General features: G+C 39.9%; 1 protein-coding gene across 5 annotated transcripts in view; it reads left to right on the top strand.

The window, feature by feature from the left end:
* STK39 (serine/threonine kinase 39) overlaps window positions 1-27,802 on the top strand; it is a 277,088-nt gene that overhangs the window by 97,402 nt on the left and 151,884 nt on the right. For all 5 annotated transcript variants that reach the window (XM_023623086.2, XM_023623085.2, XM_070241166.1 and 2 more), the window contains exons 8-10: window positions 1,983-2,116; window positions 10,322-10,370; window positions 10,474-10,539. In XM_023623086.2, the coding sequence (XP_023478854.2) occupies window positions 1,983-2,116; window positions 10,322-10,370; window positions 10,474-10,539 (249 nt within the window). The remainder of the gene's footprint in view (window positions 1-1,982; window positions 2,117-10,321; window positions 10,371-10,473; window positions 10,540-27,802) is intronic.

Here is a 27,802-nt window from a genome sequence, read left to right as displayed (position 1 = left end):
CATCCTTGCAGACAGACAGATTTCCTAAATTTTCAACCTTTCTTTTTTGTTTTAACAATCTATAACATTTCTCCCCTGTTCTCATTGACTCATCTGAAATAAGTTGGTGACTCATCTGAAATAAGTGAGCTTAATGTTTTTTAGGAAATCATATGTTTGGATACTTTTTTCAGATTTTTGTTGGTATTCTTTTAACTGGCTACATCATTATTTCTCTTAACTCTGATAGCATCAGTGCTAATTTACCCAACTGGATTTTGTTTTGAGGCTGAAATAGTTCAGTGGAAATTATGAAGATATTTTACAGACAATACAGTCTATGTTTTTTTCAACTTTTTCCTAGGAAAATATTGGAAAAATTTAGGACGACTCAGAAAAAACACCCTGAGGATAAAAAAATGTTAAATAATTTCACTAGTTGAAAAGTTAATACATTCTTAAAAATTTGAAAGTACAAATGAGAATAAGAAATAATTAAGAAATAAATAAGAAAATAATTATCCGTAATCTCATCAACCACAGACAATCCCTATTAAGGTTTTAGTGTAGTTCGTTACATTGTTCTCTATGTTTATATACATATTTTTAGCATAGTTAAAATTTGTGGGGAGAGGTGTGTATACATACCTGATTTTCTTAGCAGAAAATTTAAAGTTGAGGTGTAAACAAATGAAGTGACCTTTTGAGAAAAAACACTACAGCCCCTCAGACTTTTTCTTCCGTCCAATTTTTCTGTATTATTTTTCCTTACTTCTTGTTTTCCTTCTTTACCCAATTCTTAAATTGGTATTTAATTTAATACCTTAATTCCTGGATCCAAAGTCACATTGCTAATCCCATCCTGAGGTCCTGTCAGACTTTTCTTCAGACTTCACGGTTCTCTCACTTTCTTCCATTTGCTGTTTTCCTCCACGGACAATCCACTGTCACTGTAATCCTTCATTTCTTTTCTTTTCTTTTTTTTTTTTTGAGGAAGATTAGCCCTGAGCTAACTATTGCCAGTCCTCTTCTTTTTTGCTGAGGAAGCCTGGCCCTGAGCTAACATCCGTGCCCATCTTCTTCTACTTTATGTGTGGGATGCCTACCACAGCATGGCGTGCCATCTTCATTTCTTCATACATCTGAAAGTGTTAGAAAAGAGTCTTGATGTGTAGAGCATTTGCATAAATTAAGGCTGATTTATACATTAATGAAGTTAATTTATTTTGTAGATCAATATTTACTATGAATTCTACTCTTTGTTAAAGCAAATAATTTTGAATTTAATGTGAAAGTGGAATTTTTACCTTTTTGATTTGAAGCTGAATTTGGGTTTTCTTTTGTCCCCCTCCAAAAGCAGCACAGCCTTTTGCTCTGGTTATGGTTTTTAGTAACTCAGTTGTATTCTGGCTATCTTTCGGTGTCTTACGGTCTCAATTTTGCCAGGCCTTACGCAATTTTCTGTATGTTTTCTCATCTTAAAAAAAAAAAAAAGGAAATCATGTGTTACCTCCTGGGATGTTGTGGATTTATTTTTAGGGTTGGCAGCGTGTTACAGAAGCCTTGAGTACAGGCGGTTCCTTACTTATGAATGTTCACTGCTGCTCTGGGCCTCTCTGTCTTTCCCCTCCACCACCCTCTTTCCCAGCCGGAGCCCCAGACTTCACTAAGCCCTTGCTGGAGCTACGTGCTCCTCAAGGCTGTGTGAGAGCCAGTTCCTTCCCAGGAAGCCCTGTCCTGGTCGCCTTGGGAGCCCTTTCTTAACACATAGAGCAGATTTTGTAAATTCTGTCAATGGAATAACAAAAAGGTCAAAGGGCACGTGAACAGATTTGTAAAGAAAATGAATACTTTCAATACACACATTCTGGAAAGTTAAAATTGTGGGAAAGCACATTTGTACCTAATCAAGAATGGTCTTTGATGCTTTTGTGAAAAATTAAGAACTCGATTGTAGCAATTGCTATAGTGAGGTTGTGTCTTCATATTTCTTTCTGCTGCAGGTGTTAATGTTGACTTTGCAAAATGATCCACCCACCTTAGAAACAGGAGTCGAGGATAAGGAAATGATGAAAAAGTACGGCAAGTCCTTTAGAAAATTGCTTTCACTGTGTCTTCAGAAAGATCCTTCCAAAAGGTATGTCAAACTTAGTGGATGGGTTAATGACCTGGTTTGAATCACGACAAAGCTTTGTTTGTGGATGGGGAAGGGCTGTGTGAGGACACCTGACAGGTACTTCTAGTTCAAGGGAAATCCTGTTCTGGCCCCCAGATCTCCAACCTGTTAGTGCAAGACGGCATGGTTCCAAAAGAGAGAGAAGTGAGCCAGGATGGGGGAGAGGCAGAGGAAAATTTTCAGTGTTAATGAGATTCACTGTGCTTGTTAGGTGTGGGGCTCTGTCATCAAAGGAAATGAAGTAAAATAGAAATCAAAAGAAATTGGCAGTGGTGCATTCAGAAGCTGAGCTAATATTCTGCACTGTGTAGGTTGAGCTGACCTCCCAGGATTTGAATATCCTGCTAGTTCCAGTCTGAACCAGGCAGAGCTATTGAATTTTGCATGAGCTTCCTTTTAGTTGCAGAACAAGTTGTTTGTGCTGTTTAAAAGATTATCAATAAAGAAGATTTAAGATTTTTACATTAGAAAGATTAATCATATAAACAGAAGCAAATAGCTTTAAATTAACTTTAGTCTTTCCTCTTTATTCTTGGGTTATTGCCCTGCACCGAAGTGTGTCTGTTTTCTGAGTTTGTTTCTTCCTTCTTAGTTTCTGTGACTTTGAAATATCCTGGGTAGAGATAATAGGGCCCAGTGTCCTCTGTCACTTAAAGGAGAAGGTTAATGATGTGAACTAGACAGAGGCCTTGCCTTTGTAGGGCTTGGTTGCGTGTGGCACCATCCCAACATGCAGTGAACGGAGTTTCCAGACGTGGAGAGGCCGCTGAGAAGTTACCAGCTACCCTCATCCACCCAATGGTCCAAAAACTGCCTTCTCTTTTGAAACTTTCTTTTTCAGAGAAGGGTTCTGCTTGTAGAATGATTCCTTTGTTCTTATCTTAAATTCTTTATGAAACCTAAGCCTTTTACCTTTACATGGTCATCTACTCTGAGTAGGCTACCCTTGTCTAGATTAAACAATTTTTATCATTTTACCTGTTCTTTGTAGCCACTCTCCTCTTTCCCTTACATCTTACTGAATCTGCCTTGAATCTTCTCTCCGTCAGTCGCCTTTCATATGGAGTCAGGTCTAAATAGATGTTTGCTGTTGAGCATCTTGGAATTATTTATTGTAAAAGGGATGATTATTTTATCACACTTATGGACTATTTGTGCTTAAACATCTCAGTGGCCCTTTATATTTGATTTGCAGTGCTTGTTTTTCCTCCAAAGTAGGAATCTTTCGTTGAGGTTATTTTTCCACTCTCCTTTTGGGTAAAAATGCTCTTAGATTCTAATTTTCTTCTTTAACTCTTGCTTGCCTTCCTCTTGTATTTGGAGTCATCTCCAAACAGTTGTGGTGTCATCAAGGAAACAGAATCTGATCCTTCAAAGCCCAGTGAGAGAAGTACTTGTCTTCTCAGTTTGCACTGGGTTGGTATTGATGGTCTTTGTGATTCTGAAACTAGTTGAGATCCCACCTAACAGTGATGATGTGTAATATCACACAATTTCAGCTTTTTTTTTTGGAGAGGAAAATTGGCCCTCAGCTAACATCTGTGCCAATATTCCTCTCTTTTGTATGTGAAACGCTGCCACAGTATGGCTTGATGAGCAGTGTGTAGGTCCTTGCCCAGGATCCGAACATATGAACCCCGGGTTGCCAAAGCAGGGTGTGCGAACCCAACTACTGTGCCACCAGACCAACCCCAATTTCAGCTTTTAAGAAAATGATTCTGAAGGGTAGAATTGTTAGTTACTTACTGATATCACAATATATTCCTTTAGGTGATTTGTAATTTGGTCAAAATAGATTAGATCGTCATACATTATATTTAACAAACCATCCTTGTTTCTTAATCCTGAAAGTCTTATTTATTATATGAGCTCAAATAGCAGGTTCCCACCACCCCACTAAAAAAATAAAAAATCTTTTAGAAAAGAGCCATACGCCATATATTTGAATTTTTACAAAGTCTTTCCCTCAGAGTACTCTCTTAGTAACATTATTGATCCACAAAGTATTACTAGTTTAAGGACTTCTTTTAGATATTTTCTCTATAAAATAATCTATTCTCACTACTGTGCAGTTGTCCTCTATAACAGACAGCGGTGCGCGGACTTCCCAGGTGACTCCTATCTCTTAATGAAAAGACGTGAATGTGGGGAGTTTGGGGAAAAAAAGATTTATGAGACATGAGAATGGAAAAAAAGCAATATTGTTGAATTATTTATTATATAGGAGGCAATTTTAAAATATATATTCATTGCTGAAATAATAAGTAAACATTTGATTGCAGCACAATTCTGAGAGAAACCATAAATATTTCCTGTCCTCTCTGCCTTTGCTTCTGTTGTCAAAGGGTGTTTCCTTTTCCTGCCTCTCCCTCCCACCTGTCTTTCAACACTTAGTTCAAAGGCCCTATCTTCTTAGAAGTTAGATACATCTGGGTGAGATTGCTAGTCTACCTTATCATCATCTGCATGATTTAGTTTCATTGTCTGTAAAATGGGTCTAATAACACCTGCTTCATGGGATGGAGTGAGATAATGCCCTTAAAGCAGATAGCACAGTGCCTAAGGGTTCCTAACTACTCAGGAAATTGAGATTGCATTCCTTGTCTTCCTTTTTTTCCCCTGACCCACTGGAGTTATCCCAACTATTGGTTTTCCTACAGCATGTTGAGGATATGTCTTCTGTAGCACTTATCACACTGTGTGCATTTATTGACTTACACATTCAATTTCCTCATGAGTTTGTTTTTAGAAAGGGAACGTGTGCCACATATGTTTATATTCACAGTGTGTGGTCTGTATTACATACTCAGTAGTATTTCTTGACAACTGGAGATGGTTGGGAGCTTGCAATTTGGGGATGATTTGGACCCATTGAAAAGAGTTTAAAAAACAAACCAGATTTGAGAGGGTTGAGGAGCGAATGCAAGATTTTTAATAATTTATATTTATTTCTGTTGCCTACATAGAGATCATCTACTTATAATCTGAAAGCAGTTGACTGGTATCAAAGCCCTGGTATTGCAGAGTACCTTTTTAGCAATGAATGAAAAAATACCATAGGGGGACAGTGACCAGGATAGATTCAGTTCTATGCAGGAGCTCTCAGGCTAGCTGAGAAGGGGCCGTGTTTTCTTTCAATCTTGAGAGCTCATGGAATTTTCCTAATACAAGAAAGCCGGGGTGTTTGGGCTGTTTGCCTCATCTAAGTCTGTGCTCTGCCTTGGCATAGACAAAGAGTTGCTTATATTTGCATAGCAGAACATTTTGCTATTTCTTAAAAAAATGAGCCTTAATCTTGTAGATTACATGCTTCATAGGGATGGCAGCTATAACAGGAACCAGCGTTTTCTTTGAGCAACAAGGGGGTGGATGTTTCATAGGTAAATCCATTAGAAATGCATAAAATTTGAATATTTCTTTTGGTGGGAGGGGTGGGGTAAAAAATGCCACTCTGCCTGAGGTCAGTGAGCTGTTAGAAATTATAATGCACATTGTTAGAACTACTTAAACTGTATCATATTCATCCTGAATCCTTTGAAAATTATTTTAAGTCTCAGTGGACTTTGGTTCATCCATATGTATTAACTGAATCCTTTAAGAGGTTTTCTTCTGAGAATGTTGGTGCTTGCAGACTGCTTCGTTGTTTTTAAGGATTTAAAATTGAATCATCGTTCAAAATCTGGACCATCATTTTAGTTGCCAGTATAGCATTTTAGCATTTCTCGTAAAGCAGTGTTTGTCTTTATATTACCTTGTATTGCTTGGTGCTTGTTAGTGGCCGTGGAAGACATAAGTGCTTGCAGAATTCTTTCTCCTGTAGTGCTCAGCTAAGTGGCAGGTGCCACTGACGGTGCCACATTAACCCTACCCTGGTAGTTGCTATAGCATAAAACTGAAACAAACAAAACACACAAAAAATTAACATCAGATGGGCAGCATGCACCTCAGCTTTTCTCATACCTTCTATCACGTTCTTCCCTCCCTCATTCTCCCTGTTGTTTCCAGTTCCATTTTTCCATACTTTCTGATTTTTTGATGGGAAGGATTGTCCCTGAGCTAACATCTGTGCCACTCTTCCACTACTTTTGGGATGCCGCCATGGCGTGGCTTGATGAGTGGCATGTAGGTCCGTGCCTGGGATCCAAACCTGTGAACCCCTGGCCACCATCGGGGAACGTGTGAACCTAACCACTATGCCACTAGGCTCTCCCCTTCCATACTTTCTTATGGAGATGGTTTGACACGTGTAGGATTCTACTCCAAAGCACAAAAAGAATCTGCTATTTAGTTCTTCTCTGCATAGAGTAGAAATTACTTACTATTTAACATAAATATTAAGCCTATTAAAAAAAGGAATGTGGCTTCTTTAAACCGTTTCTCATTTCTTGCACCATTGTGTTTTTGTATTTACTGATGAAGACTAAGAGTAGAGTGCAGAGAAAGGAGTTTTCTCTGCAGCATGCTTTTCCTCTTTCCATTTTTGGTTACTGTAGAAATGACCTTACTGGGGAAGGGAAAGTATTTTCCTAGCCCTGTATCTCAAGGCATGTCTGGCATTTCTCACCCTTCTCTCTACATTGGTCCTTCATGTGACCCTTAGTGTGCAGAAGAAGAATGGGGGGTGCAGAGGAGAGAGGGAAGAATTTTGGCTTTCCACCTCAGTATCTCCACTGTGTACCTCTTTCTTGTTTTCTGTTAGCATGGTCTTATTTTCATTACGTTATTCACCTATTCCCTACTATATTGAACAGATGCTTAGAATTTGGTGCTGACTAAATCTAGCTCCAGGAGTTGTGGTTCTGTGTCCAAATGTCTAGTAGCATCACTTTTACCCCGTATTTGATATTACTATGAAATAGAGCTATAGCAGTTTTCTGGTCTGTGTTAGGCATTGGGGATATAAACAATGAATACCGTGAGGACCCTGTCTTGGAAGGGCTTATAACCCAGTGGGGTGAAGGTGGGGAAACATAGGAATGATCATTACAGAATGGGAGCGTGGGTAGATTGGTGTGTGAGCACCGAGTAGGGAGCAATGAATTCTACTTGGAAGAGCTAGGAGAAGCATCTCTGAAGACGGATGACATTTAAATAGGTTCTCGACTGATGAGCAAGGATGTGCCAGTTGGTTACAAAAAATTCTGAAGCAAGAAAAGCGGTGTGTGCTTTGTCATGAAAGAGCAAGAGATGAGTGAGAACATCATTGTAGCTGGAGGATACAGTTCACGTAGGGTGTTATGGGAAATGAGCTGAAGGAGTCAGGATTCAGGCCACTGAAATCCATTAGGATGGATAAGAAATTGTGTTTTTTTAGAAGCTAACACGAGAGCAGTGTGGATGATGGGTTGGAATGAGGAAGAGAGAAGTGGCAGAGAGATTAGCAGGGAGGCTGTATAACTCTATTGGCCAGAGGTGACAGGGGTTTCAACCAAAACAGTGGCCTTAAGTTCCTTAATCATCTTAATTTTCTTAGGTTTCTTTTCACTTTTTAAAAACTAAATCCAAGTTATTTTGTTTGCCTCTTGGTTTTTAAAATTTTGTTTCATGATGTGAGGTACCAGACATGCTCAGTCCATCGTGTAATATGTTCTCTCTATAGCCCACCACTTCTACCCAAACACAATTCAAGTGTTCGAATGTTCTGACATCCCTCTGACAGTCTAACAGCACGTTCTAACTCTTATCTGCTAGATTGTAAGTTGCCGAGGGTAGTATTTATGTCTGTTGTATTTACCATGGTGTGCCTAGCACCTAGTGTAATGCCTGACAAATAGTAGATGCTCAAAAAATATTTACCGAGAGAATAAAAGGATGAATTTGGAGTCTGTGGAGGCCGGAAGCATTGCCGATGATCAGTAAGAGTGTATATTGAAATAACAGCCAAAGTTAAATCGCATAAAAGAATAGTATCATTTTTAGTTCTAGTGTCTGGTTAACAAGGTACAAGTTCATGATTTTGAACCAGTTTACCAAGGACTATTGCAGACAAAATGGGAAACGCGGCCCACCTGTAGTTTAGACCTTTACTCAAAGCAGTTAGCACTTAGCGGCTGTTTTTTGAGGTGGATATTGCGAGTCGGGGTTCTTTGTTAGAAACCTGTTAAGCAGTGTTCTGCTTGAAATTGAGAAAAAGAGCAATAACCATTTAAGTCGAAAATTTCTTTGCCCAGGAATACAGTTTATGGCCCCTGTAGACTTGCACTGTTTGTACGCCGGTGTGCTTATCGTTTCCGAATTCCTTTACGGGCTTGGGTTTGGTCCCTGGAAACATTTTAGTGGAGCTTCCTGCTTCTAAAGCAGTGGTTTCCAATCTTTTCAAGCGTGAGGACTCCTTTTAAACGTGCACCCCCATCAACATTATACTATTTGTCCCTTTGGTAATCATTGCCCGAGAGAATTCCTAATGATATTCAGTAATGGGCTCCTCCCTCCCGATTCTTTTATTATCAGAAGTTTAAGTGTGTCTGTTTACCTGCATTTTATTTGCTGAACAGTTTGAAAGTAATAGACTTAAGACTTCAACTTGCATTCCCCACAAGTAGAGACCTGTTCCTACATAACCACGATACTTTTCCACACCTAAGGAAATGAACAGTAACTTCCTGAAATGGTCTAATACCCAGCATATTCACATATCTGTAAAGATTTCCAAATGTCTTTCGTAGCTTCTCCCCCTTCCCTTTCAACACAGGATTCAGCCAAGGGTCACGTGTTGCATTTGGTTTTACGTTTCTTTAGATCTGTTTTAATCCAGAATAGTCGCCTCACATCTCCCCTTTTCCTCCATGACACTGGCTTCTTGATGAGATCAGGTCAGTTGTCTTGCTGACTGTCCTGTACTCTAGATTTATCAGATTCTTTCTGCGTAATTGCTTTTTTCAGAAGGAACTATTGATGAAGGAAGCTCTTCTTTATGGGGGAACGCCACTTAATAAACATAGAAGGAGTGATAGAAGTAGGAAATCAGTATTCTGCCACCTCCTATGAAGTAATTATTTAAGGCAAAGATGCGAAAACCAGGGGCCAGCCCCGTGGCCGAGTGGTTAAGTTCTTGCGCTCTGCTTCGGCAGCCCAGGGTTTCGCCGGTTCAGATCCTGGGCGTGGACATGGCACTGCTCGTCAGGCCATGCTGAGGCAGCATCCCACATGCCACAACTAGAAGGACCCACAAGTAAAAATACACAACTATGTACCGGGGGGGCTTTGGGAGAAAAAGGAAAAATAAAATCTTTAAAAAAAAAGAAAAAAGATGCTAAAACCATTAGGTGAAAGGTTTTGGGAACGTGGTACTTATGCAATTCCAAAGTATTACCCAACAGAGTACTTGCCAGGTGCAGGGGGGAAAACATACCTTTGCAATGGAGAGATCTTGGGCATGGCGGCCAAGCGGTTAAACTGAGCATCATTCCCAGTGAAATAACCGAACATTGTGTGCCTCTGATGTGCTGTAGCAACAAGTGCCTGGCGTCATCTATGAAGTATTCTTCCCCCAGATGCTTGATTCAGCCTGGTCAGGCTGTCAGGTCTAACTTTCAGTTTCTAGGAAATCTAGGATAGAGATATAAGTTAATTGACCCCATGAGAAGAAAAAAAAGGACCAATCTGGTAATGCTTGTAAATGAATTTGCATTTTATTAATCACCGTCACATTTACCCTCCCCTGAAAACCAGTAGTCCATGTCCACTTGAGACAGGGTTACTCAGCGGGCACACAGAGCTTGCACATGTGCTGTATGAACCCCCTTGGTGGTAACTGCCGCTCTTAGGAAATCGTGGAACACTGTGGACTGTGGTTCCTTTGACAGGGTGGTATTGCAGCTTATACGGTTTCCTAATAAATATAGGAATTTAGCTCACAGATGTGTCAGTCTGCCACCTTTTAGAAACACTGAATTCACTTAGTGAAGTGTAAGGGATGGAAAATTGATCATGCCCCTAAATATTTAACTTAACAGGAGTTTATATGTTTTGCAGTGGAGGTGTTTGGAAAGAACTGGAGAATTGGCACTCTCGTATTTGTTGCCGGCTTATGATTAATTTAGTTTCTGGTTTTGCTATTCCCATAACTGGTCTTCCAGATATACTCTAGGATTAATTTGTTTCATCAAGGCAGTGTATTTATTGAGTGGTCATTGTTTCAACTCTAATTTATTATTGATCTTTCAGGCCCACAGCCGCAGAACTTTTAAAATGCAAATTCTTCCAGAAAGCCAAGGTAACATGCTTAAAAACCCAAGTAAACCTGCTATTTTTGAAATCGCTTTGAAATTCTGTGTATCATGTTTGATGTTCAACTGTTGGGAATATTTGTTTTGCAGAACAGAGAGTACCTGATTGAGAAGCTGCTTACGAGAACACCAGACATAGCCCAAAGAGCCAAAAAGGTAAGTGCCAGCAGCCCTGGGGACCCAGCAGGAGCCACTCCCCACCCAGGGAAATGAAGCCCATGGAAAAATAGGAAAAAGATTTCCACACGCTCAGGATGTGTTATTTAGAGGTTATCTGATTAGCGATTACTCAGATAACTGCATTTTGCCATTTGGTTATCTCAGCTTGCTGTGATGTGTTTGCGTGTGGAAACAATGTGAAACTCCACTGATTTCATTTTGCCATTTATCAGCTTTGCTTAAAGAAAGTCAGAGGGGAGGGGATTGTGATGAGGGTTAAACACGGGAGAGAGAAAATATCCTTGGAATGTCTCTCCTTTGGATTTTGCAGAAGAGGAACAGTCATTTTTAAGCAATTTGAAATAATACAATGAAAAACAAAACTTGTTTTTAATGGTTGTTTTGAATATCTATGTGATATAGGTTCTTTCCTTATTAAAGACTTCCCTTTTGTAGTCTACCTTATGTTAACTAAACTATGTTACTGATTACCTGACAAACGTTCCATTCTAGGTTTTGAATTTTTAAAATGGTATATGTATGAGTGTGTTTATTTATGTATTTATCCAGAGTTTTATTTATTTGTAATTACTTATTTCCTTATGGTATGAAACCTAACAAAATTTAACCTCTGGTTTGGTTTAATTTGGTTTTAAGATTACATTAGATATTTATAATTAAATATATTTACGTCGTCACAGATTTACAAAGGGAGGTCCTTTTTTCTTCTTTTTTATAGTTAATAGTTATAGGGAAAGCTGATACGAATCTGAGTTGTCTGCTCTGTAAATAAAATTGGCAAAGAAATATGCCTGAGAGATTGCATCTCCTCATGCTGAGGCATGAGTAACTTTGAATGTTAACTTCCAGACATTACCTTTTCTAAAACATTCTGTATGAAATACATTTAGCTGATGCTTTAGAATTGTTTGAAACATTTTAAAGTAAGACTTTGAGAAATGACCCACTGTGTACAGGTATCTGAGCACCTCTCCTGGACCAGCAGAATTCGTTGGGGTGGGCTGGGGTCTGGGCTGTGGGCCTCGGCTAGGGATGGGGCATGCTGTGTTGACTTCAGAGACCTACCTGAGCCAAGGTGGGTCTGTGGGACATCTCTGACGGAAAAGTGAAGTTTGGCAGATGGTCCATCAGTGGCACATCTCAAGGGACAGCACAGAGAAACTAAAGCTTCAGTTTGAAGCAACAGGAAGCAGAAGCGCCCGACAAGAGTTTGAGAGCTCCATGCAGGAGGCTGAAGGAGGAGCCTGGAGAGATTTCCTGGGGTGTTGGAGTCTAGCATGGGTTTTTTTGTTGTTGTTGTTTTTGTTTTTTTGAAGAAGATTAGCCCTGAGCTAATTATTGCCAATCCTCCTCTTTTTGCTGAGGAAGACTGGCCCTGAGCTAACATCCATGCCCATCTTCCTCTACTTTATACGTGGGATGCCTACCACAGCATGGCTTTTGCCAAGCGGTGCCATGTCCGCACCCGGGATCCGAACCGCGGAACCCCTCGCCGCTGAGAAGTGGAATGTGCGCACTTAACCGCTGCGCCAATGGGCCGGCCCCTAGCATGGAGTCTTTTGATCAGATATCTAAAATATCAGCCAGAGTTGAAGAAAGCTGTTAGAAAGCCATTGGCTTGTACAGTATGTGTCCCCAAAGAATATATATGTTTTTGTCTCTGCTTCTTTTGTTAGAAGTTTCATCTGATCTCATCCCGTAGCTATTCCCAGAAGGGGGTTTTCCCAGGCCTCCTTTATCTCCAGAGCTTAAGCTTCGCACCTCCAGCTCCTTGTCCGGTGGCCCAGCAGCCTCTCAAGAGCAGTGTTCCAGATGGTTCGACTTCCCTCCCAACCTCATCTTCCTGTGCTCTGTGTTTCTTCGTGAGTTTCCCGACTTCAGGACACTGGGATTATTTTTATATTTGAGACCTCCTTCCCCCTCTATCCCCCGCTAATCCCTCTCTGAGTCCTCCCCATACTTCCCTCTGCAACATTGCTCGGAGCGTTTTCCTCCTGCTTTTAACTGAACAATTGCAGTAAATTTCTAATTGTTCTCCCTCATTCTTCCTATCTCTTTTTTTTTTAGACACTACTACAAGATTAAGTTTCTGATCATGTCACTTAATTGCTCAAAAGTGGTTCCCAAAGTTAAACAAAAACAAGAGCAAATAAATGAAAGAAAAAACTTCCTATCAAATAAGGCCAAGCTCCTTAGTCTTGAACTCATGGCACCATTGCAACTTCCAGTCTTATGTTCTAAACTCCACCTGTAGTTCTCACTACGTAACCCATACTTTCCTTTGAGACTTCCTTCAATTTGAGAAAATGAAGAATCTGTTCACACTCTGACTTTATTTTCTTCCTTTAAAAAAAAACGTTATTTATTACATATTAGTGTGCTGTGCATTCCAGATCCCATTTTGCACGTATCTTAAACAAGAAGCAGCTAGAGTTTTGGGAGATGTGATTATAAACCATGTCTTCTGCCGTTTACTTGCTCTTAGATTTTAGACTTGAAACTCAGAGCTTGTTTTGTCATCTATCCCTTCAAATGGAGAATGGCCCCAGATCTCAGAGTCACACAGAGGAGTAAAAGGAGACTGTAAATTAGTTCTTTAAACATCTTGTAGAAAAGGGAGTGGCCATGGTATCGTTATTCTGCCTCTCTAGCTTCATTCGGGTGGCTGTTCTCCTGTGACGATTCTCATTTTAAAGTACACTTTGGTCATCAGCTACACTCCCTTCTTGCCTGCGGGTTCTGTGGCAGGTGCGCTGACCAGAACGACATCCATCACAGTGCTTGTCTTGTTTACAGTAAGTGCCCACACATGTTTGCTGACTCAGTGGACACATATGCTTGAGTGTACCAAGGAAGGGCCATCTGAGACTCTGTTGTTCCCTCACTTGTACCACCAAAACGCTTGTTCCTGGGATTCCTGTTAGTGGTGGATGAGCCTCCCTCCCTCCCTCTCTGGGGCTCGTGATATGGGTAAGCAACCATGCTGTTCCTTATTTGAAACTTCTCATGCAGCCTTGGGCACCAGAAAGTAAATATTATTTTAATAACCCTGCTTTGAAAGCCTTTATTGTAGGATGTCTTTGCTTGTCTTAGGTTCCCAGGGTGTTTCAGTACATTTAGTGTAAAAGTTGGTACAGGGGAGTCTCTGGTGTTATTTGTGTTATTCGTTTTTGGACCTCTCTTTATTGACATCTGCTCAGCTCCTTCCTTTCCTGTTTGCTGTGGTGCCTCTGAGTTGATCATGCTCTGGTTTCCTGGTGTAGATTTGTTCCTCAGATGCTGCTTGTTGATGCTGGTCCTTTGATTTGTGTCTCCTCGGTTTGTTGTTTTTAAAATAGAAACAGACAGTCTGTTGATATACCAGTGTTTACATGACAACTAGGCCTATTGACCAAGCTCTGGACATTTATGCAAGCGTGTTGGTTTGAATTGTGGTGTCATAAACAATAGTCTCTGCTTCTCCTCCCTTATGGTAACCAAAATTAAGAGAGATTTTTCAATATGTATTTTTCTTTTTTGTGAATAATTCTCATATTTAAAATAGAGAGGGGCTGATATTGTAGCTGCTCTCAGGAAGTCCCATGGAGCCCACCACGCTCTCCTTTGGCATGAGAGCCAGGGGCCTATCATGTTCATGTTTGGGTGGAATGTGAAGTGTTAGTTGAGAGCCACACAATTCCATGTGGGTAGGTGGTCTTGTCTTTGTCCAGACTGACTCCTCTAAATCAGGAAAAAAATATAAGAAATTAGAAACAGGCCACTGTGGCTTCCCTGGTAGTTTAGTGATGTAAAATGATTTTTTTGTGTGTGTGGTAATTGCAGAAACTAGGGATATTTGTTTTCTTCCTGGAGACAGAGTATTTGGTCTGCTCTCGGTTCTTTTCCGACAGACAGTGTTGTTTAGGGATCATCTTGATTTTCTTTTCCTCTAATTTTTCTGTCTGTGAAATGGAAGTTCTGTCTGACCCCAGCTGTGTGGTGAAGGGTGATTTGATGTTCCTGGACCGCAAGATGCTCTGTAAACTGTAAATGAAAACATGCTAATAATGACCCACAACAAGAGGGTTAAGTGCAGCTGTGTACCTTCTTTTCAACTTTTCACTTATCCTTGCGCATGAGAAGAAAAGCCTTCATAGCCATTATTCCTTCCCATGTGACTTTCTAGGGGCCTGTCTCCAGCCATCTTTTGGGATTTGAAAGCTTGACCACGTAGTGTTCCACCATTTACTCTACTGGAGTTACTGGGTGCGGAGGAGTGTAAATCATTGGGATAAAATTAAATGCCGATGCTTGGGGCCGTGTGCATTTTCTGTGGGAGCATCTAGGCATCAGAGTTGGCTGATGTCTCCACTTTGTGTTAGTGATATGAACTTGAGTCACCACATCCATGCTGGTAGTCATATACCGTCTGTGGCTAAAACCCACCTGTGGCAGGACAGGGCAAAGCGTTAGTAGGTACGTAGATGTCTGAACACCAACTGCTTAGCCAAAAAGCATATTGGCTAGAGAAGGGATGAGGTGGGGAAATGTAAGACACAGTTCTTTTTATTGTGGTTGCCTGTGTTTTCATGGGAAGTAGACTCACAAGAGGATATTTGGTTAAATGTTCTTAATCATGAAATTGAGAAGTTAGATATAGTATTCATTATCAGAAGGAGGAAAGGGTTATTGTATCACTGCTACCTTTGCGTGGAACCACTGTGAATTGGAAAGACTAGGACAATATTTGTGGATCCCAGAATTTCTTATATCAGGCTGTCAGACTGGTTTCTTATTAAGGACCCAAGGTGTTGGCTTCATTTGATCCTTCTGTGTGCTTAAGAATAAATAGGTAGGAATATTGCAATTCACATTTACTTAATACTTAATATGTATTCATAATTTGTCCTTTCTGTTTTTGCTTTTTATTTTGAAATAACTTCAGACTTACAAAAAAGTTGCAAAAATAGTACAAAAAATTTCTGAAGATATTCTTTCTCACTCTTTCTTTTAAAGTATTTCAAAATTGTAGACATGATGCCCTTCATCTTTAAATATACTTCAGCATATTTCCTAAAAACAACATTCTCTTACATAACAGTGTAATTATCAAAATCAGGAAATTAACATTGACACAATACTATTATTTAATTTTCAAATCTTATGCAAATTTTGCCACTACTCATTTATCTGGTCCAGGATCCAACCTAGAATCATTTAGTTGTTATGTCTTCATTGGTCTCCTTTAAGCTGGAATATTCTTTCTTTTTCTTTCACAATTGTGACACTTTTGATGAGTCCAGATTGGTTGTTTTGTTGAATGATCCTCAGTTTGGGTTTGTCTGATGTTTCTTCACGATCAGATTCAGTTTTTGCGTGTTTTGACAGGAACACCTCAGAAGTGGTGCTGTGTTCTTCTCAGTGTATCGTGTTAAGAGGCACCTGGTCTTGATTTATTCCTTTACTGTTGATACTGACTTTGAGCACATGCTTAAGATGGTACCTACCAGCTTCCTCATTGTAAACGCAATTACTTCTTAATAGGAGGAATTCATTAATAAATCCCTCCCATAATAAAAATTCTTTCATTATATCAAACATTAAAAGGTAAAGTGAATGTACTTACTGTACAAGGTCATTTAGACTTTTAAGGAAACACTTATGCTTTATGTCATTATGGGTGCACATTCATAGCGTATTAATGATAGGATTTCTCTATGATTTCTAACCAGTTTTGTGGACAAGGAACACTTTGCTGGGGTGTGATGTTCAGATTTAAGGTGGAAGTAGGAAAGGTGCTGCTCCAGCCTCTGTATCTGGTCCGGAAGCAGCAATGGCTGGATCTGTCTCCTTCCTTGGGTGAGCTGCCTAATCTTTCTGAGCCTAATCTGTCAAATGGAGCCAAGGATACTTAGACTGTGTTGCCATGAGGATGAGAGATGGTCCACACGGGATGCCTGGCACTGCGTTTGACACAAAGAGAGTGCTCAATCCAACAGTGGCTGCCATGGCTATCATGTAACTGAGGAGAATGATTATTGTGGTTCAGAAGACAGGCATTTTAGAAGTACGTAGAGAAATAGGGAATGAGGAAAGAGTCCTGGTAGCGGGGTGGGTGGGGGTGGGAATGAAGGTCGTTTCTCTATTGCTGCTGCTTTGGATGAAATGGAGAAAAAGCCCATTGAAACCTACAAAGAGAAAGAAAAGAATGACAATCATTATTTCATTGCCCTTGCTTAGTCACCTGTCTTCATGTTTTCTCTTCTGCCCTGCAAGGTGCTGGCAGTGGGCAAGAGCCAGGGCTTCCCCACTGGGGCGGATCCTCTCTACCAGGGGAAGTGCGGGGTGTGTTTGTGAAGAGCCTTAGAATTATAAGAATTAAATGCATGCACAGCTGATATTCTTTTACGGCTAGTAGGTCACTTTCCTGCATGCTTCCTTATTTGTTCTCAACAATTATGCTTGAAGGCAGGTAGGGCAGGTATTATTATCACACATTACAGATGAAAGCGTGGGCTGAAATGATTTGCGTAAAGCCACATTGTAATAAGAAGCAATTCTTATTTCTGGTTCCATGCTCTTTCCACTAAGTTGTACCTTAGATATAAGAAGAGGAGAAAGGGGAGGATAGGAAGGAAATATAGATGGAGAGGGTAGGCAGAGTTAAATGGTGTAAGCAGGGAAAGGAGAGGGGGTACCTTTGTCATTCTCAGAGCAAGTAATCTGCTATTTAAACACACATCAAGGGGGCTCCCATGCCATTTGTGGGCGCTAGGAGATGATGTAAGCATCATCGTAGGAACCTGGGAAGTTTGCCGGGGTTCTAGCAGATGTTCAGGGAATAAGGTGATGAAAGGGCTTTGGAAGTTCTGAAGGGAAGAGAGATGGCCAGTGAGAGTTTGGTGCATCAGCAGTTGTTAAAACCTGCCAGAAGCTCAGCTTCTCATTCATAGAATGGGAAAGGTAATAATACCTATGTATGTTTTTGAAGGCTAAATTAGGTAAAACATAGGAGATGGATACCATAGTGGTTGGCACAAAATAACAGATGGCACTGGTTATAATCATAGTAAATTTTATTATTATTAATTTTTTTTGGTGGGTAAGATTGGCTGTGAGCTAACATCTGTTGCCAATCTTCTTTTTGCTTGAGAAGATTGTCACTTAGCTAACATCTGTGCCAGTCTTCCTCTACTTTGTATGTGGGACACCGCCACAGCATGGCTTGATGAGCAGTGTGTAGGTCTGTGCCCAGAATCTGAACCTGTGAACCTTGGGCCACCAAAGCGGAGCACACGAACTTAGCCACTACACCACGGGCTGGCCCCTGTACATTTTATCATTTTTTTATAATCACATATATTGCTTTATTATTACAATTTTGTTATTATAATGTCATTATTCTTTTTGTAACATTTCTCATTGCTGCTGCTTTGGGCACTGCTGCTGCTGTTCCCATTTCTGCTGCCGCTATACCAGCTGCTACCATTACAATCACTGCTACCAGTAATGGGCACTGAGCTTCAGACAGACAAAGGACACAGTCCAGGCGGTGAAACTCACCTGTCAGTGGGGAACATGGTGCTGTGTAAGCATCACAAGACATGCAAAACTCAAAGAGTAGCAGAGAACAAATGCTTTAGGATATGGGCACAGAATATGTACTACAGGAATGGGGAAGATCATGGAGCTGGCAGATGGGGGAACGTGGCGGGTGGAGAGAGAAAAACTCATACTTACTGTGCACCTTCCTGCACTGTGCTACATACTCGGTTTACAGTTATCTCAATTACTGCAGCCTTATAACAATTAGTGAAGACCTGAGTAACAGGACAGAGGATAAGAGAGATTATTAAGACTGATTAAAAAAATGCTGTAACTGTTTTGAAATATGAGTCAGAAAGAGCAACCAGGATCATAAATGTCCCTTGGTTCTTGAGCCTTCAATTTACAGACCTGACAATTGAAACCTAGGGAGGTTGGGCCTTGACCAAGGCCACATAGTCATGTAGTGGCAGAGTCTGAAGCCAGTTTTGCAGTTTACTACCATTTCGTCTTATCTTTTAGTTGATAAAGAGGGGAAAAAATCCCTCTGAATTCTGAAAAATTGCCTTTTTTTTCCCCTCCTGGAATCTTATGATTAATTTATAAGATATTGAAGGTTTATACACTATGAAGAAATCAGAGAAGAAATAAGGTGATTTCAAATGTTTGATGAATGGATTTTAGTTTTGTTCCAAGTCTGCCCAGTAGAGGGCAACAATGGGTTTTAATTCTGTGTGGTTGTGCAATGCAAACTGAGTAAAAGTTTTTGGCTTTGTTGAAGGTCTCAGATTTGGAGTAGAAGGATCAAAGGTATGTTAGGTCCCCACTGAGCCATGAGTACTTGACACCTTAGTCACTGGAGGTGTTTTTTTTTACTGGGCAGGAGGTTGAAGGGTGATGGTTTAAGTACTTTCTACTATCACCACTTTCACTTTAAATTACAAATCAAAGTAATCTAACATTTGTGTTTTACATAATTCATGTCAAAACCCAAAATCTCAGTTGTGAAGATGAGATTGGAGAACTTCTAGTATTTTGTGGTCAAATTAAAACAATTCTGAGTGGTGGTAGGCTATTTCCAGAAAGTTCTTTGGTTCCTGCAGTTCTGCTCAGGGCCAGAAAAATAGAAAAAGGAAGGAGTCAAAGTGTATGTACCTCTCAAGGAGAAGTGAACCGACCTCTAACTATCACCACATGTATTTTGGCTTTAATATAAAATACTCCTGATTATTCCAGTAGGCCTGAGGGTACAGGTTCTCTTCTTGCTTTGTGTTTCTCTTCCCCATCCTCTTGTTTAAAAACAACCACATGTATTGGTAATATATCTTATTGGGGAACTCACGTGCTCAAAAGGAGGAGGACTGTGGTGGTTGGGGGTGTTCCTTCTCCTGTTTTAGAGCTGAGAGGACAGTTGGCTGGAGAGGTTAAAGTTATTGGTTTAACTGGGTCTTTAACTGGGGCAGATGTTCACAGAGCATAAGCTCATTTCATTCATTTTTATTTTAAACGCATTATTTTTGTCAGTTTAGAATTCATTTGGTCAGGAAAGGCATTTTGGTCACTAGAGGGTGCTATCAGAATAGTTCATTTACTCTAAGACTCTTCTAAGGAATTGCTTACTAGTCTATAAAAACCCTTGCAGTCGCAGATTTTTTCCTTTTGCACCTTGCTCCTGCTGTAAGGAGCTTGACTGGTGTCTGTGCTTGGGGTGAACTTAGGCAGAGGCGAGGATAGAGGAAAGAACAAGGGAAAAAAGCACCATAAATTACTCTCAATTCAATTGGCAAATTGAGTAAAAGATACATATATTCTGGGTAAATGGCCTCTTTCTGGTGGCATTTGTTTTGGAGCCAAAGGGATCCACTCTGGAAATTGTGATATGCTAATCCTGGTAGCCCCATTCAGGGAGAATATCTGTATTTTCAAATAGAGGTGTCTTTTAAAGACACCAGTTGCTTAAGAGAGCTTTTTAAACTTTTAAAGATCTTGCAGGTCCATTTTTTGAAATTTAAAAATAATGACGTACATTCTGAAAATATTGTGAGAGATGCTGTTTGTACAGCTTTAGTCTGTAGAGAATGGATTATTTTACTGGAAATGAAAAGTCAGAATCAATGGCCTTATTTCACATCCAGTTAAATTTTTGAGATCTTTGGGTTGAAATGTATCATGTGCTTCATTTTTTGCCTTTGGGAAATTTGCTAACCTTTTCCAAAGCTTATGTGCATCAGCTAACTTTTCTGAAACTCGGTAGGCATCCATGTGTGAGAGAAGTCCCTGCCTGCCTGCTGGTGCACTATTCACTGAGCAACACTGACTCCGGATGAGGAACTGACCCCATTAAGGTGGTTTGCTTTCATTCACCTTTCCAGATCACTCTTATACCAGCATACCATTTCTTTTAAAAGTAGATAAACCACAAAGAATAGAAAGGAAAATTTGGCTAGTTGCATAAAAGCTAGTATAAAAAGTTAGATGCCTCTTTGATCTTGTCAAAACTCTAATAATATGATTGTATTTTCTCCCTGGTTTAAAACCCTTCAATGGCTTCTTGTTAATTACAGGATAAATTCCAAGTTCCTGCCACTGATAGGATGAGGTCCATATTACTTGGAGGGTAAGGACCACAAAAGGCTCCCATGATCTATGTTTGGGCTACCTCACCGTCTCCAGCCTTTCCTTAGGCCATTTGCCACCTCGATTTGACATACCCTTACAGAATTACTGATTCTTCTTTCCTACCAATATATTCCTGAAACCCCACATGTGTTTTCCATGAAGGTGTGTTTACCAGTCCCTCTGTTTAGAAGGCTCCTCCCTGAACTTGTATCTTTCCAAGTCTAGTGCCTCTTCTGTGAAGCTTCCCCATACCATCCTCTCTGCACCCCAGACAGTTCATGAGTCTCTCATCCGCACTGCTTCTGTACCTCGGGCATAATTCCCTTGTTGCACTTAGCGTCATTTGTAGTTTATTTCCTCACCCTTCTGCCTTCTGTTCCAGACTGTCAGCTTGTTGGCTGCAGGAATGGTGTCAGATTGTGCTCTGTGCCCCATACCCAGCACAGTGTCTTGGCCAATGAATAAGTGTTTCTGGAATTGAAGTTCAGCAAGCAGAATTGCAGAGTCACGATGATAGCCTTTATGAGAATTGATGGGAGAGCATGCACGAGACAAAGCCGATCTGCCTTTCCTTTTCAAGGAGAATAGTTAAGATGTTTTCCAGTCAGTGCTCTATTCTTCTATTTATGACTGAAAGTTTCTGTGATCTTAGGCTTATAATCCTTTGTTATCTCCAACTTGCTAAGAGTCCTGGGTGAGCCAATTAACTTGGTTCACCTTTATCATAAAGTAGAATGGTTAGATTTTATTGTCTAACAGTTGTGCATTATCTACTTTGGATACTTGACAGCAAAAATTTAGTTCCTAGCACTCAGCATATTCTATATGGTCATTTTCTTCTCCCAGCCAGGATGCACTTACGTTTGCCTGTTACCTGAAGCCACATCTAATTAGGAAGATTATTTTAAAACTAGAGTCAAATTAGTTTTTAGTACTCTCTAATTTTGGATGACCTGGTACTTATCCTTTCATTTAGGGAAATAATTTAAAATTACCTCTTTATATCATGATCTGGTAAATCTTTAAAATGAGTATGACATTTTGGAAAAGGGAAGGTGAAGGAGATAGAAAGTAATGGAACTTCTGTGCATAGTTGGGGAAAGGAAGACGTCCGTGCCCATGGAAGGAATCCAGACATTTTGCCCTGCTTCCTCCCTTGCCTGGTGGTCATTCAGGAAATACGGTGAGGCCAGCAGAGGGCGTGGTACACATGCTTAAAAAATCATCCTGTGTGTGGGAGTCAGGGCTCCGCTTGTCTTATGTTCATCAAATTTGATTGATATAATAGAGATACATGGCTCTATTGTTTTTTAAAAAAGGCCAGAAATATATGTTTTTTTCTTTTGCAATTTATTTTTACTTTGAAATTGAGTAGTTGTAAAACAAATTAACATTCAGGAGGCCCAGTTAAGGTTGCACTTTGATAATAGGTTTTTCTAAGCTTCCTATTAAATTGCTTGTCACAAATTCAAATACTTATTTAGAAGAATATATAATTACTTTTAATTTTTCTCACATATAGAAAGCAATGGAACCCTTGTACAACTCACAAAGCAATAATAGAGCTAGTCTATTCAAACAACAGCCTTTAACCCAAATTTAAAAGTACATTTGAAATTGTTTTGGTTGTTATGCAACCAGTTTGTTAGCTGATATAATTCCCTTGGGGAGCAATTGGGAAGATCTGTTGCATGGAGACTGGGTGGGGGTCCCTTAGATGATAAGGACAGAGTACTGAGAGCTGGACTTTCTCTGTGACTTTGTGAAAAGCGTAGGAGGTAGGAAGGAGAGAATGGAAGTGGAAAGTGAGAAACCCAGCCTGGAAAGAGGTGGAAAAGGCCCAGGAGTAGCTGTTGGTCAGTAAGCTGGTATCCAGAAAGGTCTGTGCTCAAAGGTAAGACTAAGCTCTTCAGGCAGGCCCCAGGCAGATCTTGGTCTTACCACTTGCTTATGGGGTAACCTTGAGTATCAGCTGAACTCCCCAGTGCCTCATCTGTGAAATGCAGACTGTTCAGTGGCTTCTCATTGATCCTCTGTGGTGAAAATTGAATCTTTAATTGGGCCTCCAGTGCTTGGCATGGCCTAGTCCCTTCCTCATCCCTAAGACTGCTCTCATACTCTCCACCCCTAGTTCTCCGTGTGTCCATTTGCCCAAGGCTCTTGCACATGCTGCTTTCCCCTCTGTTTGGAAGTGTCAGCCCCTCCATCCTCAGCAGACCTCAATTTCAGCTCAAAGTGTCATTTCTTCAGAAAACAAAATCAGAATCATGCTGTATTCATTGCCCTGTGATCTATCTGCATTTTCATTTAAGATACAGTACATGTCTTTTTGTGTCAAGAAACATAGATTTACTTAATCATTTGTTTTTTTTTTTGAGGAAGATTAGCCCTGAGCTAACTGCTGCCAATCCTGCTCTTTTTGCTGAGGACGGGTGACCCTGAGCTAACATCCATGCCCATCTTCTTTCACTTTATATGTGGGACACCTACCACAGCATGGCTTGCCAAGCAGTGCCATGTCTCCACCCAGGATCCAAACCAGCAAACACTGGGCCGCCAAAGTGGAACGTGTGCACTTAACCACTGTGCCTCTGGGCCAGCCCCTACTTAATCATTTATAATGGCTGCATAATATTCTTCTGCAAGAATGACTACAATAATCAGTTCTTTTTTGATGGACATTTAGATTATTTCCATTTTTTCAATTGTGCACCACACTGGGATGAGCATCATTATACATGCATTGTTGTAAACAATGTTACTTATTTTGTTAGGATATGTTCCTAGGAATGGAATTGCTTGGTCAAAGAGAATAGGCCTTATAATTATTGACACATATTGGCTTACTAATGTTTAAGATGGGAGACTTTGTATTTAAAATCCCAGTCTGAGACTCAGGTTTTTGATCTGTAGCATAATATATTACTTATACATACCCATCCCCCCCCCACACACAAATACATATTGTTAGCTCAGTGTCTGGCATATGGTATTTAATATTATTATTTATTTTTGGTATTGAAATGTTACTGATGTACAGTTATTTCATTTTTTTCCCCTAGATCTGCAGTTAGCTATTTTGTAGAGAACATTCAAGGTTTTCTGACAGTTTTGCAACCTTGCGACTTTCAGTAACTGTAGAAGACATTAGAATGCACCATGTACTAAAAGTTGATCAATACAGAGCCTATTATGGAGGTCCCGGCTTGAGGCCCTGAACTCCTGGGGCCATTAAAGGTAGTTAGGAGAGAGCCCTTGGCAGTGAAAAGTACTGGGAGCCCTATTGTTCTGCAGCCCGTTCTTGGATAAGGAGTTATTTTCAGTGTGGCGACTGGGCGGAGTATGCAGTGTTATGATGTGTTTTTGCCCATTATTCTGTCACTGCAATCTCTTCTGTCCAGAACAAACAAATGATAAACCAGCTGCCAGCCTGAGAGTAATGATCAAACCATTTTCATCATCCTCTGGTTTATGGTTTTAGAGCACTCATTATGGAGGTCTGATGTCAGCCATTTGTGCTGTACCAGGTGTTGGTCAGGCCCAGCATCTGCAGTCGGAGGACAGCACCGCACAGTTTGGATGCTGAGCTTGTCCTCTTTTATTTGCTTTTGTTGTAGACTAGTGTTCTGATTCAAATTTCTTATGATCTTAATCAATTATAGCTTTTAGAATTGGAAACTCTATTTTGTTTTTCTGAATCATTGCATAGGATGTTTTAAAAAAGTATAACCTTTAGATTACATCCTCACTGCCCCTTGGCTGCTTTTGAACGTTGGGTGAGTCACCCAGCTTCTCTGAACCTCAATTTCCTCACCTTCTCCACCTCCAAGGGGTTTTGTGAGGTTTCAGTGTGACGGTTTATATCAAATGCTTATGCAGCGTCTGTAACATAAGAGGGATTCCATAAATGCATTTGCCTTCTTCTCCTTCCCTCATTGTGCGTTTTGTAAGGAAGGAGTTGTATGTTATACAAGTGAGCTTAGGGAGTATTTAAATGTCATATGAGGATTGTCTTTTATTTTCTTAAGGAAATTAATGTCTAAGGTTGGTGAATTTCACCCTGCTCTTTTTTTCTTTCTTCCTGTCTCTGTAGGGAGCCCCAGCAGCTAACTCGTGTTCTTTAAATAAAACTATTTGTTCTCTCTCTTCTGCCAACACACAGTCTTACTGGTTTCCTTAAGGACTTCAGATTACTGTAGTTTATTTAGAACTCTATTATTTATTTCTGTCTTATTGTAAAATTTCTGATTTCTTCATTTATGAATTTTTAAGTTACAATTAGAAAGTTTCCCTATTTAGTATATTTTTTAACAGTTATAATAAATTTATCTATTAGAACACAGTAAAAGTTTTCTGAATGACATCTAAACCAGCTCCTCCCCCATTGATGTTTTCTGTAATATGATGTTATTTCTATGGACTCTCACCTGCTTTTCTCTTATTTTCCACCTTGAGAGATACGCCCCAGTCCTCTTTCTTTTTGGAAGCTTAATGCGTAGTTGTTCTGGAACTTATGGTGCAGATACTCAGATCCCTTATCCAAAGATTCACATTTAGTGGATCTGGGGCCGTGACACAAGACTCTGCATTTTTATTAGCAGATCAGTTGGTAGTGGTGCAAGCGATTGAGATAGACCTTCTGGTTTGGAAGGAAACCGTATTGCTGAAGTTCACTTTACAAAAAATTATTTAATAGTCCTGACTTATAATTATATAGATACAACTAAAATGCCTATATTGCATCTGCTGCTTTTTTCTTTTTGCCTTTGGGCAGTGCTGTTCCCACCTCTCTGTCATTGACACTCTGAACTCACTGCAGTGGTCCCTCCTAGTTGTCGCATGTAAGATCTGTCTTATCTGCGTTCCACCAGTTGCTGGCTGAGCTATACCTTGTGAAGCAGAGCTGCAATATCTTCTTAAACCATGCTTTCTTTTGGTATTGCCTAATAGATCTTATATTCGTTATTAAAATGGTTACATCTGTCTTAGAGTGCTCTGACTTTGCTAGCTTTATTAATATCGGCACTTGTTTTTGCCATCCTCATAATGCTAGTTTTTTTGATGCATAATATAGGGAGGTGTGTGGCAGTGTAACATGTTGAGGAGGCAAGATGGGTGAATGAGCCTTTGGCACACCCTGGTGCAGAGGGGGAGATAAAGTAATGTGAAGAGTTTGTTTTTGGACAATGAAGGGAGGGTTGGGAAACAGCTTTGGGTTCATATTATAGGAGAGTTTCTAATAATGGAAACTGTCCCAAGATTAAATAGACTGGAATTAAAATCATGAAGGACCCTTGGGACTAGAAGAGACCCTACCTGTCATCTCAACCAGAGCTTCCCAACCAGTGGCCAGAGCACATAGGTGGACTGTGACTGGGTTACAGATGAGCCACCATATTGAATCCTTCATCCCTTAGGGCCATTGAGAAGGGCTTTGGATGGCTGGAGTTCTGGGGCCAGTTGCTGTGAATCACTTTAGCAGACTATCCTAGGATGCTAAATAAATATTATCATTTTCTCTATGTGCCATGAGGTGCACAAGTTTTTGTGAAATACTCATCGAAACCACTGGTATTAAAATTCTGTAAACCATCAAAAAAAAATCTCATCTATAAGTCCAAAAACTTGAATATAGGAAATTTTGAGAAAGCTTAGGAATTCAAAGAGTTTGGTTTGAAGATGATTGGTGTGAACTTGTCTTCCTGGTGTAGAGAGCAGGTACTGAGTTCTATGAATGGATTTTTTAATCAGTGACCAAGACCTAAATTATTGTTTTTGGCTTCTGGTTCAGTGTTGGTTTTTTATATTGCTTAAGCTGAAGCTAGATGACAAAAATACGAAGAATTAATGGACTTTAATTTCTTTGAAGAGCAGGGACCATTCTATTTGGTTATCTTTAGTGCTTACCATGTTCATGACAAAATAGGTGTTTGGTAGATGTTGGTCAGATGGGTGAATGTGATGGGATTTATTTTTGTCTCTACTGGAAAGTTGAGCCAGATGTCTTTCAACTCTTCCTCAATAAAGATTCAATGAAGTTCTTATTTCTTTTCTTCTTTTCCCCAAAGCCCCCCTAGTACATGGTTGTATATTCTAGTTGTGAGTGCCTCTGGTTGTGCTGTGTGGGATGCCACCTCAGCATGGCTTGATGAGCAGTGCCATGTCCACGTCTGGGATCTGAACCAGCGAAACCTTGGGCCACCGAAGCAGAGTGCGCGAACTTAGCTACTTGGCCACAGGGCTGGCCCCAAGTTCTTATTTCTTATCAGTATTTGGAGAGAAGAAGGGCAGGTTTTTTCCTGTTGGAATTCAGGGTAGCAAAAACTCTTACATTGTGTGTCAGACTTAAACTTCCAAGAACCTTAGAAAGTACAGAAGAATTTGAAAGTGAAATTCAAAGAGATATTGAAAACTTCTCTTTGAATTTATAAAGAGAAAATTTCTCATTTTTTTGAATGAATTTTACTTATTTTAGAGTATTTTTTCCCTTCACTGTGCGCATGTGAGAAATTAAGTAGACCCTGCCTTAAACATAGATTGTATTGCATTTCTGGGTTCACAGAAATTGGATACAATATGTAAGGATCCAAGAAAAGAGAAAAAGCTGGAAGCTGAAATGTGAGTGGCGTGTTGTGTGTGTAGATAAATGCCCATATTAGCTCTGCAGGCAGCAAGGAAAGAGAGCTGTGTCTAAACTGGTGTTTAGCCCATACATTGATGTTTTATTTATTTATTTTTAAATTTGACCATTAAAAGTTGAGCCTGAGAATCCTAAATTAAGCTGATAATCCTGAGACTTGAAAGATGGCTAAAATCTCCCTAAGTGGATAGTGCCTCTTGGCTCCTGGCAGAAGCAAACACAAATATATTTTTTGAAGGAATACTTTCCTCCAAAGGTAGATAAAACATTAGAAATAAACAACTAATTTAAGTCCCCCCTTCAAGAAATTTAGATATTGGAATTATCTATATTATGCATTCTATTTGAACAATCATGTATGAAATGTTTAAAGAAATAGAGAATCAAAAAATGAATAAGCAACAAAGTATAAAAATTGACCACGCAGATTTGAAAGAAAAAGAGTTTTTATAAATG

Source organism: Equus caballus, chromosome 18 (assembly GCF_041296265.1).
Source record: "Equus caballus isolate H_3958 breed thoroughbred chromosome 18, TB-T2T, whole genome shotgun sequence".
NCBI lineage: Eukaryota > Metazoa > Chordata > Mammalia > Perissodactyla > Equidae > Equus > Equus caballus.
The sequence above is the reverse complement of the archived record's forward strand: the minus strand, read 5'-3'. Positions and strand labels throughout refer to the sequence as shown.